This window comes from Carlito syrichta, unplaced genomic scaffold (assembly GCF_000164805.1).
Source record: "Carlito syrichta isolate Samal-C Ts95f unplaced genomic scaffold, Tarsius_syrichta-2.0.1 Scaffold301859, whole genome shotgun sequence".
Taxonomy (NCBI): domain Eukaryota; kingdom Metazoa; phylum Chordata; class Mammalia; order Primates; family Tarsiidae; genus Carlito; species Carlito syrichta.
The window spans coordinates 366,960-379,499 of NW_007245955.1; the positions used below are offsets into that span (position 1 = coordinate 366,960).

Here is a 12,540-nt window from a genome sequence, read left to right on the forward strand (position 1 = left end):
TCTCCTGCATTTTCTAAGGTTCTTATAGTTTGAGGTTTTACATTTAGGTCTCTGATCTATCTAGAGTTGATTTTTGTGTATGGTGATAGGAAGGGGTCCTGTTTCATTCTTCTGCATGTGGTCAGTCAGTTTGCCCAGCACCATTTATTGAATAGGTTCTCCTCTCCCCAGTGGTTGGTGGTGGAGGCCTTGTCAAAAATGAGTTGGTTCAGAAATTGAGCTTTTGCTTCCCAGAATCTCTATCCTGTTCCATTGGTTCATATGCATGTTCTTGTACCAATACTAGGTTGTTTGGATTATTGTAGCCTCATAGTAAAGTTTAAAGTTTGGAAGTGTGATAGCTCCTGCTTTTTTCTTTTGCTAAAGATTGTTTGGCTAATCGTGGTTGTTTATGTTTCCGTATGAATTTCTGTATTGTCATTTCCAGGTCTGAGAAGAATGATGTTGGTGATTTAGTGGGTATTGCATTAAATCTGTAGATTGCCTTTGGTGGGATGGACATATTAATAATGTTAATTCTTCCAATCCATGAGCATGGAGTATTTTTTCCATTTGTTTGTGTCTTCTTGGATTTCTTTGAGCAGTGTTTTGTAGTTTTCATTGTAAATGTCTCTCGCTTCTTTGGTTAGGATAATGCTAAGGGTTTTTTTTGTGTGTGTGTGTGACTGTTGTGAATGGATTGCGCTTTTTATTTGGGCTTCTGTCTGTTTATTGTTGGCGTATAGGAATGCAACTGTCTTTTGCACTTTATTTTATACCCTGAGACTTTGCCAAAGTCCTTTATCAGTGCAAGGAGGTTTTTTTTGACAGATTCTCTTGGGTTTTCAAGATATAGGATCATGTTATCTGCAAAGAGGGATAACTTAACCTCCTCTTTTCTTATTTGGATACCCTTGATTTCCTTCTCTTGTCTAATTGCTCTAGCTAGGACTTCCAACACAATGTTGAACGGGAGGGGTGAGAGTGGGCGGCCTTATTTTGTTCTGGTTTTCAGGGGAAATACCTCCAATTTCTGTCTATTTAGCAGTATGTTGGCTGTGGGTTTATCATAGATGGCTCTTACTATTTTGAGGTATGTTCCATCCATGCCTAGGTGTTTAAGGGTTTTTATCAAGAAAGGATGCTGGGTTTTATCAAAAGGTTTTCTGCATCTAATGATATAATCATATGATTCTTGTTTTTACATCTGTTGATGTATTTAATTACATTTATGGTCTTGTGGATGTTGAACCAGCCCTGCATCCAGGGGATGAAGCCTACTTGGTCATGGTGGGTAATTTTTGAAATGTGTTGTTGGATCCAGTTTGCTAGAAACTTGTTGAGAATTTCTGCATCTATGTTCATCAAGGATATTGGCCTGTGGTTTTCTTTCTTTGTTGAATCTTTACCTGATTTTGGGTATTGGTGTGATGTTAGCTTCATAAAATGATTTGGGGAGAGTTCCACCTTTCTTGATTGCCTGGAATACTTTCAATAGGATTGATATCAGATCCTCCTTGTATGTTTTATAGAATTCTGCTGGAAAACTATCTGGTCCCGGGCTTTCTTTTTGTGGGTAGTTTTCTTATGACGAAGTCAGTTTCCTGAGTTGTTGTTGGTCTATTTATGGTCTCAATTTCTTCTTGTTTCAATCTTGGGAAGTTGTATGTTGTCAGAAAATCCTCTATTTCACTTAGGTTTTCAACTTGGATTCCGTACAAGTGTACATAGTAATCTCTGATAATCTTTTGTATTCCTTCAGGGTCAGTTGTGACTTCATCTTTTGTGTTTTTGAGTGTATTTATTTGGGCGTCTTCCTCTCTTTTTCTTTGTCAGTCTTGCTAAGGGTCCATCAATCTTGTTTATCCTTTCAAAGAACTAGCTTTTTGTTTCATTGATTTTTTTCTATGATATTTTTATCTTCTATGTCCCGTATTTGGGCTTTTATTTTGGTGATCTGGATTCTTCTGCTGAAGTTAGGGTTTTGGTGGTCTTGTTTCTCCAGCTTCCTTAGTTGACTTGTTAGGCTATTAACTTGTGATCTTACTATTTTCTTCATATGTGTTCGTAGAGATATGAATTCCCCTCTTAGTACTGATTTCATGGCATCCCAGAGGTTTTGGTAAGATGTTTCTTCATTTTCATTTGTTTCTTTTAATTTCTTCTTTGATTTCCATGTTGATCCAGGAGTTGTTCAGGATCATGCTGTTTAGTATCCATGTCTTTGTGGGTTTGGGGGGAACCTTGTTGGTGTTGATATTTATTTTTATTCCACTGTGGTCTGAGAGAGTGCATGACAGTATTTTGATCTTGTGAAATTTGTTTATACTTGATTTGTGGCTGAGGATGTGGTCGATCTTGGACTACGTCCCATGAGGTGATGAGTAGAATGTATAATCCATGACTGTTGGGTGGAGTGTTCTGTAGAGAACACTTTTTGGGGGGTTTATCCTGAAGGTTGGACTTACAACTAACACTGTCTTACAAAGGGTCTTTATGGTGCTTTGATAACTAGTCCCCTTTGAATGAACTATATCATGGACCTTTTGCTAAGTATGCTTTTTAGCAACTAGTGTTATAATGTGCTGTCCATGGGTAGCTTGAAAGCAATTCCTATAGGCTGAGGTTTGTGGCCACTAAATAAGATTTTCCCTTCCTCTTTTTTTCTTGTAACAGCTTTATTGATTTATAGTTTATACCCTCCATAGTTCAGTCATTTAAAATATAATGTTTAATGGTTTTTGGTATATTCACAGAGTCATACAATCATTACTACAATCAGTTTAAAAATATTTTTTTTGTTTGTTTATTTTTGACCCGGAGTCTCGCCCTGTCACCCAGGGTCTGAGTGCAATGGCACACTCATGGCCACCGCAGCCTTGACCTACTGGGCTGTGATGACCCTTCTGCCTCAGCCTTCCAAGTAGCTGAAACCACAGGTATGTGCCACCATGCCTGACTGATTTTTTTTTTTTTGATTTATTGTAGAGACGAGGTCTCGCCATGTTGCTCAGGCTGTTCTCGAACCCCTGAGCTCAGGCAATCCTCTTGCCTCCGCCTCACAAAGTGCCAGGATTACAGGCTTGAGCCAATGCACCTGGTACATTTTAAAATATTTTTAATCACCCTAAAAAGAAACTCCATACTCGTCAGTTATCAAACCTCACTTCCTCCCAAGCCCTTCAGCCTTAGGCAACTGCTAATATACTTTCTGTTTCTATAGATTTGCCTATTCTGGACATTTTGTATATAGTGTATAAATCATGCAACATGCTGTCTTTTGTGTTTGGTGTCTTTCGCTTAGCATTACATTTTTAAGATTCATCCATGTTGTAACATAGGTCAGTGCTTAATTCTTTTTTATAGCCAAATAGTATTTCATTGTATGACTACATCACATTTTACATATCCATTCATCAGCTGGTGGACATTTGGGTTGTTTTTACCTTTTGGCTTCTCCCTCTTTTATGTCTCAATCCAAGTGAGGAGTAGACAAATGGATCAGACTGTTAAAGTTTTAAAACTCAGCTTTATCAGTGATGAAGATATTTATAGCATAGAGCTTAGCTCTGTAAACAAATGGCTTGTAACTCCTAACCTTTAAACGGTAGCTCCTTTCTCACTCCCTCTACCCCCTCCTGGACACGCAGGGGCAGAGTCTGCTTCAGTAAATTTGCATCAGTGATGAGCAGAGACTGCCTGCTCTATAGACAGGCTCGTTAGTAGGAGAGAAACCGAAAAGGGCTAAACCATATATGATTGATTACTTTACTCCAGAGGAAAGAGAAAGAATGGAGCCATACCACAAAACTGTAGAAAGGGCAAATGCTCCTTCATCAGGAGCCAAGATAGGAAGGAACGGGGAGGCGGATGGAATGATTCTTTCTAAAATGAAGAGGATGGGTATTACTAAAAGTTCCTTCAAATCAAACATGTAAGCATGTAAGTAGTTGAATAGTGTGATAGCACTTATTAATTCTAAGATAGTTTATTGTTACATAATTTATAGATTTCTCCACCAACTAAAGGAAGAGAATTCCGAGTTAATTAGTAAACTGTGGACTGATATTCAGCAAAAAATAGCAGCAGAGTCACAAATAACGCTTCCAGGATCTCCATCATCTGCTCTTTCATCAGAGGAACATAGAGGTTTGATTCCCCTTTGCATTATTTCTAGTAGCCTGCATTTTAAGGTTCTTTCTTGAACAGTACTTTTTAAAGAAATGTTATTTGAGTTTTTACAGCCTTAGCATAATTGACTAAAATGCTGATGAATCTGTCCATTGAAATACTTTAAAAACCTTTGTTTACTTGAGGTACTTTTGGAAATGTTCTTCCTTTTAGCTGCTCTGAATGCAACTGGTGCTGTCAAGAGACTCCAAACCAGGATTCAGCCTGAAGAATCTACTGAGACTCAAGACTCCAGCTGTGTTGTGGGACAAGTGCTGAACTCAAGGAAGCAAAAACAGCTGTTAAATAAAGGTTCAGTCCCCTAATTTACAAAGATGAATTATGAAACATATAACTTGATACAGCTATGTTAATTTCTTACTAAGTGTTTTTTTCCTTAATCTCATCCAGTTGAATCCAATTGAGTAAGAGTTTATTGAATGGTAGAAGAAATGCTGCCTATCTATTACACATAACTCTGGAAAGATGTTGTCATTCATTACTAATAGTATAAATCTGGTTTAAAGTATAGATTCTATGAAAAAAGTGGTGATACCTCTATAAAAATCTTTTATGAACAACAGTCAAAAGGTTTTTATAGTAGTTTTCTAGTTATAATTTTTCTTGGTCTTGAAATGGAATGATTTCTGTTATTATCAGTGAAACGAAAACCGGATTTGCGTGCTCCTTCCAAGCAGAAGAAAACTGTGTTATCAAGTAGCACAACCTCTGCAGATTTACCAGGTAGCAAGAATTCCAACCTGGATGTCCTCAAACTCATGATACATGAAGTGGAACACGAAATAGGAGAATATGAGCAATGGACAGGACGTGAGGTCAAGGGACTGCAGAACACTCAGGGTCTTACTGGCTTCACTTTGTCACTGGTGAGCTCCCTCTGTCGCCTGGTTCGGTACCTTAAAGAGGTAAGAGCATGAGGTTGTTAGAGTCTTCTCTTCAGTCAGAAATGTGTGTGTGTGTGTGTGTGTGTGGGGGGGGGATTCCTCTGCAGTGCCTCTGCACTAAATTTAATTGCAATCTCCAAAAAAAAGTGTTGTCTAATTTGAATAGCTTTTTAAGGAATACCTCAGTTTTAGGTTATCAGCAGTAAAGGTTTATCCTCTTGATCTACCATTAGTGGATACATATTCAAATAAATGATTTTAATATGACTTTAGCAAATTATACTTAGTAAGGTAAATCTGCTATAAATTATATCATGCTAATATAAATATTACTGTTTGGCAGTTGTAGATTAAATGGAATTTTTAACTGTATCCTCTTTCAGTTACTGTTTTCTGCTTCCTACTCCCATGTTAGTTCAGTTTGGAGAGTGGCATTGCCTGTAGTCTGTAGACTTGGTAGATAGGAAAATTCGTCATATTCTCTGTATGTCTGGTAACTGGACTATGACTTCATTGCCTAAGTGGGGGGTGCTTTATTGTTGTAAAAATAATTTATAAAACAAACAATAATTACTTCTAGGCTGGGTGCAGTGACACACACCTGTAGTCCTAGCACTTTGGGAGGCTGAGGCAGGAGGATTGCTTGAGCCCAGGAATTCGAGACCAGACTGGGCAACATAGTGAGACCTCGTCTCTAAAAAAAAAAGTTTTTAAAAATTGTTTTTTAGGCCAGGTGCAGGGCTTAAGCCTCTTATCCTAGCACTTTGGGAGGCCAAGGCAAGAGGATTACTTGAGCTCAGGGATCGAGACCAGCCTAGGCAACTTGGCAAGACCTTGTCTCTACAATAAATCAAAAAATTAGCCAGGCGTGGTTGCGCGTGCCTATAATTCCAGCTACTTAGAAGGCTGAAGCAGAAGGATTGCCTGAACCCAGCAGGTCGAGCTGTAGTGGCCATGAGTGTGCCACTGCACTCCAGCCTGAGCAACAGAGTGAAACTCCAACTAAAAAAAAAATTGTTTTTTAAGTTGTTTGCAAAGAATAACCTGTCCTCGAGTGCCATAGAGTTAGTGTTAGCTACATATTTCATCTCTTAGAACTCTAACTAAATAGTTAGTTATTATGTACTTAAATCTGTTCAACGTCTATGACAAAAATGTTTAAAGAAACTATTATTTAGAAGAAAAAAATCTCACCACTCTAATTCATATGTTTCCGTTTCTCTGGAGCTGTCTTCCAAAACTTATTTTTTAATGGAAGACTTATTGTACTGTTAGACCTACTAAAAGTATTAACATTCTTTTACCCTGAACTCAGGAATCTTCAAGAATGTGCTTTTGACTCAGAAAGTATTAACAGGCTTAAAAGCATGTACTTTTTAGCTACTTGCTTTACAAAGCTAAACCTTTCAAACTTGTAGTCATTTATTTTCAGTTATATTTTACCAAACATAATTTTTGAATTGGAGATATAGCCACATGGTATGAAATTCAAAGATACACAGAGGGTGTACAATGAAAAATATAACTCTGACCCCTAACTTCCAGCTAACCTGTGTGTTTACTTTTAGCCACTATTATTACTAGATACCATTGTATCTTCTAAAGATGGTCTGTGTATAGTTGAACAAAATGTGTTTCTTTTACAAATAATGTAACTATTTAATTCTGTATTCATTATATTCATTGTATTCTATTTAAAGAAGAGAAGAGGATAAAGGAGCACATTTTATGTAATTAGATATAATACACTTTTTTTTTTTTGAGTTGGAGTCTCACTCTGTCACCCAGACTGGAGTGCAGTGGCCACTCCCAGCCACCGCAGCCTCGACCTGCTGGGCTCCGGTGATCCTTCCGCCTCAGCCTTCCGAGTAGCCGGAATTACAGGCGTGCGCTACCACGCCTCGCTAAGTTTTTGATTTATTGTAGAGATGAGGCCTCGCCTGCCCAGGAGGGTCTTGAACCCGCGGGCTCAGGCAATCCACTCACCTCAGCCTCCCAAAGGCGCGGGATTACAGGCTGAGCCACCGAGCCCGGCTTATAATACACTTTTAAATAAAAGTTTTCAGTTGTCATTACTGTCACATAGTATATGCTTTTTTGTAAAAAATCTTTTTTGACAACTTTAAGTGGAAACTTTTGGTTTCAACACTTTTGGTGGAAGTGTATTTTTTGTTTGTTTGATTATTTTTGTAGAGCGAGCTCCAGCTACGTAAAGAAGTAGAGACAAGGCAGCGACTGGAACAAGTATTGGTTGATCATCGAGAGCTCATTGATGCTCTGACAGCTGAAATTCTTCATCTTCGAGAAGAAAATACTACTACACAGGTACTTATATGTGATCCAAAATATTTTTGTGTTTAGTAGTATAAAACGCCTTTAAACACGTACAGGATTCTCTTCTATTGTGGCTTTGGTTTAGCTGGGCTGATGTGATTACTTATCAACCTCATTATTATCATCAGTGGTAGCTGTTACTAAACATTTATTATATTGCAAGTACTATAGTAGAAGCTTGGACTATAGATAGTATATAGATTAAATCTGCTGTCTTTAAGAAATTTACTATTTACTGGGTAGACAGAATCTCCATTTAAATGATAACTACCAGTAGTGCAGTAGTTCATCCAAAATGTGAAGTGAGTCTTACAATAACCCCTTTTAATTTCAAGACAGCAGAAGATAGCCTTTAGGGAACTCTCTTGCAATCACATCAATTGCCATTTATAGTTTACAGTATCTCATACTTGTTAAATAAGTCCTCTTTGCCACTTGACCAATTTCTCCTTTTTTTTTTTTTTTTTTAATACTTCCTCAGTTCTCTTCTAGAAAACCTTTTGCTTCCATGCTGCATTAAGCAATCTTTCTTTGTGACTTTTGATGCTGTCTGGATATTACTATTTTTGCATTTACCAAATTTTGTTATACTTATGATATACTTATCAATGAGACTGTGTGCTGTTTGAGAGCACACAGCCTATCTTATTCATATTTTTGTTAGTGTGGTTATTATTGCTTTTTCAGTTTGAAGAGACTAGAAAAACAATAGTTAGAAAATAGTGTTTGTGTTAATGAGCATTAGATATAAGATGTGTAAGCTGGTTGGGGATGGTGGCTCATGCACATAATCCTAGAATTTAGGGAGACTGAGGTAAGAGGACTGCCTGAGCCCAGGAGTTTGAGACCAGCCTGGGCAACTTGGTGAGACCTCATCTCTACAATAAATCAAAAAATTAGTCGAGCATAGTGGCGCGTGTCTGTAGTTCAGCTACTTGGAAGACTGAGGCAGAAGGATCGCCTGAGCCCAGCAGATGGAGGCTACAGTGGCTGTGAGTGCCACTGTACTCCAGCTTGGGCGATAGTGAGATTCCAACTCAAAAAAAAAAAAAAAGATGTGTAATTTTTAAAAATTGACAATATAGTTCACATGCCATAAAGTCCACCCTTTTAAAGTGTATAATTCAGTGTTTTCAATATATTCAGAGTTGTCTGCCAACACCATTATCTAGATCTAGAACACTTTACTCACCCCAAAGAGAAAACCAGTATCCATAGAAGTGTCCCTGCACTTTGGGAGACCAAGGTGGAAGAATTGTTTGAGACCAGTCTGGGCAACATAGTAAGACCTTGTCTCTACAGAAAATAAAAAAAATTAACTGGGCACTGTGGCACGTGCCTGTAGTCTCAGCTACTTGGGAAATTGAGGCGAAAGGATCGCTTGAACTCAGGAAGGTCGAGGCTGCAATGAGCCATGATCTTGCCACTGCACTCCAGCCTGGGCAACAGAATGAGACCCTGACTCAAAAAAAGTACTTACTTATTTAGCAAATCATTACCGAACACCTACTCTGGGCCTGGCATTGGTCTAGTATAGAGATGTCCAACCTTTTGGATTCCCTAGGCCATATCGAATAACCTTTTGGCTTCCCTGGGCCTCATCTAGTAAAGAGGAATTGTCTTGACCTGCACATAAATTTTATAATATAGTTAGTATATGTGTGTGTGTATGTATGCATGTGTGTAATAAGACTTCTTTTTAAAAAATTTTTTTACTATAAAGTTTAGAAAAATAAGAAAAATATAAAACTAGTGGGAAATTTGACCTTGTTTTTGTTAAACTAATCTATCAACATCTGGTTCGATGGAAGTGGTTGCCATTCTTAGTGAGTTTTCATGGTGCTCATCAGAAATATTTGCCTGAATTTTGCTCTTAGTGTGCTTCATAATTGAAAACAGCTGCTCACAAATGTATGGGCTGCCCAAAAAGCAATGTCACAAAAAAGGTATGATTGTGAATTTTAAAAATGAAATTGCGTGGGGTCATGAAGAAAAACAAGCTAAACTAAAAAACACATGAAATTAAAAGATTTTGTGGTGCTGAATTACTAGCTGTCCTGGGATGCATGTGGTCCTGCAGACTGTGGGTTGAACGTGCCTATTCTAGGTGCAGAAAATATAGTAGTAAACAAAATATAGAAATTCTTGCCCTCATAAAACATATATTCTAAATAAATACTTAAAAAAATAAAGAAATATATGAAGGGGGACCCAAAAAACCCCCAGAATTCTCTTTTGAAGGGCAGACCCCTTGTAGTACACTTGGAATTTGTTCCTCTGGATCTAATGGTCAACCAAAGTTTTTATCTGGAAGTTTTGAGAAGGTTGTGTCACGATTTGCAATCTCACTGAAGCCAAACAGCCTTTCTGGTACACTGATGCTGATACCTAGGGGAAAGTCTGTACTACAAGGGGCCCACCCTCCAAAAAATAATTCTGGTTTTTGGGGAATATTCCTTTGTAAATACATTGTATGTAATATATACATATATGTACACACACACACACACACACACACACACACACACACACACACACAGAGTTGGCAGAAAGGTACTGCTTTAAAATGTATATACAGTTGGCTGAGCACAGTGGCTCATACCTGTAATCCTAGCACATTGGGAGGCCGAGCACAGTGGCTCACACATGTAATCCTAGCACATTGGGAGGCTGAGGCAGGAGGATTGCTTCAGACCAGGAGTCTAAAACCAGCCCGGGCAACATAGCAGGACCTCGTCTCTACAAAAAATTAGCCAGGTGTGGCGGTGCACACCTGTAATCCTAGCTATTTCCTGAGCCCAGGAGGTCGAGGCTGTCATGGTCAGCCACTGCACTCTGGCCTGGATGACAGAGTGAGACCCTGATTTAGAAAAAAAATGAATATGCATACAGTATGTGAAATATATAATAGACAAATATGAGTGTATATATACATATATAAAATATAGTATTGTCTCTCCCATGCATGTATGTAAAATATAAAGTTTTAATCATATCACATATAGAATTTTGTGCTTTTTTCTTAGCATTATTTCATATGCATTACCGTAAATCTTTACAGTGTTCGTGTTTATCAGTTTAAATGCTTGCATAATAATCTATTGAGTTTCTTCTACCTCATGTATCTGTGTCCTTTAGGGTAGCTTGAGAGTCAGTTGAAATTATTTATATGAAGAGGTTTTATAAATTAAAAGCCCTGTAAAAAAGGTTAATTCTTAGTGTTATAGCATGGTATTAGTATTTCATGATTTATTTAGCCATTTCCCTATCATGGAACTTGTAGAATATTTATAATTAGAACTAGCATTGTCTTAGAATTGAAATGAAAGTCTCAAATTCCTGGAGTATGAAAATAATTGTACACGCATGGACACACACCCAGGGATACACACAAAAATATTCATTTCAATTTAACTATTTTTTTTTGAGTTGGAGTCTCACTTGGTCGCCCAGGCTGAAGTGCAGTGGCACTCTCATGGCCACCACTGCGTTGACCTGCTGGGCTCAGGTGGTCTTCTGCCTCAGCCTTCCAAGTAGCTGGAATTACAGGCACACACCACCATGCTGGGCTCAGTTTTTTGATTTATTGTAGAGATGAGGTCTCACCAAGCTGCCCAGGCGGGTCTTGAACCTGTGGGCTAAGGCAATCCTCTCACCTCGGCCTCCCATAGGGCTGGGATTATAGGTGTGAGCCACCACGTTCACATATATCCTTTTTATGGTTTGATTTCTAGGTGATGATTTGGTGATTGATTTTCTGTTAATGTTATTTCATTTCTTTTCCTCTCTAGGCAAGACTTCAGCAGTACATGGTCACAACAGATGAGCAACTTATATCACTCACACATGCCATTAAGAACTGTCCTGTGATAAATAACAGACAAGAAAGTCAGGCATCAGAAAGGGGAGCCACAGCTGGAAGAACTATGGACAGTACAGGTGAGTGTGGTCTTATTATCTCAGACTGTCATTAAACTACTTAAGGACCTTAGAGTAACAAACAAACCAAACTCAAAATCCCTAAACTTGTATGGAGTTATTGGCTAATTATCCATACACAATAGTATCACTACTACAATTGCTACTACTTTTCTAACTAATATTGGATGCTTGCTCTATGCCAGGTTCTTTAAAAATCTTTCATGTATAATCTCATTTAATTCTTATAATAGTCTTATTAGGTAGGTATTATTGTTATCCCCACTGTTGTTATCCTCAGAGGAAACTGAGGTCTAGAGAGGGTTGGTAACTTAGCAAAGTCACACAGGTAGAAAGTAGCAGAACTGGACACTTAGACCAGTAGGACTTTAGTACTAGCACCTTTAATCATGTGCCCCAGATTCAGGAGAACAGATGGTTTTGCTTTCTAGGTGGTGATTTGTTGATTGATATTCTGTTAATAATAAACTCAATGGCTAGGGTAGGTGTTTGTCTTTTGGTAGAATCTAACTTAATATCTCAGTCAAAGAATATGTCAGTGCTTTACTGTTATCTGAATTAAGATTCACTGCTGAGAAAGTTTTTAATTATCTTTTCAGTGGGACTGGGAATATATTGTAAGGTTATTGTTAATTCTTCTTCTTGCCTGTGGAAAAAGTCATTAAAGTTTATGTAGGTGAAACCAGATTAGCATCTTTCTGAGTGCCAGCTCTTGTAGTCCTTTAAAAATCATATGGACTGGACTATTCTGTGATAATGCATGACCTGTGAAATTACTTTGTTTTGAATGAGCCTTGTATATGAAGGTCAGTGCATTGATATGCCCTATTTTTGCCATTTTGTTCTTTGTCATGACCATGATAAAGCTATCTTTAACAAATAATAAAAAATTTTGGAGTCCCAGGTAAGATTTTTTTGTAGGAGTCCCAAAGTGGCTTTCTTTTCATGGCTTTAGGGTCCTTAATGCCTTTCTCAAAAATAGCAACTCTTTCCCAGTGCTTGCTTGTTCCACAGGAGCTTGCTTGGGAATTACTGGCAAAGGATGAGGGCTCTAGGGGCCATGTGGATTTTGCATTCTACTGAAATGTGTTTAAGAATAAATACCTAGCCGGGCTTGGTGACTCAGCCTGTAATCCCGCACCTTTGGGAGGCTGAGGTGAGTGGATTGCCTGAGCCCGTGGGTTCGAGACCCGCCTGGGCAACTTGGCAAGAC

The 12,540-nt window shown here is 38.2% G+C and overlaps 1 protein-coding gene across 1 annotated transcript in view; it reads left to right on the top strand.

Moving 5' to 3' along the window:
• SPICE1 (spindle and centriole associated protein 1) overlaps positions 1 to 12,540 on the top strand; it is a 67,192-nt gene that overhangs the window by 37,803 nt on the left and 16,849 nt on the right. The window contains exons 8-12 of the mRNA XM_008055470.2: positions 3,989 to 4,128; positions 4,324 to 4,461; positions 4,810 to 5,075; positions 7,248 to 7,379; positions 11,180 to 11,327. Of these exons, the coding sequence (XP_008053661.1) occupies positions 3,989 to 4,128; positions 4,324 to 4,461; positions 4,810 to 5,075; positions 7,248 to 7,379; positions 11,180 to 11,327 (824 nt within the window). The remainder of the gene's footprint in view (positions 1 to 3,988; positions 4,129 to 4,323; positions 4,462 to 4,809; positions 5,076 to 7,247; positions 7,380 to 11,179; positions 11,328 to 12,540) is intronic.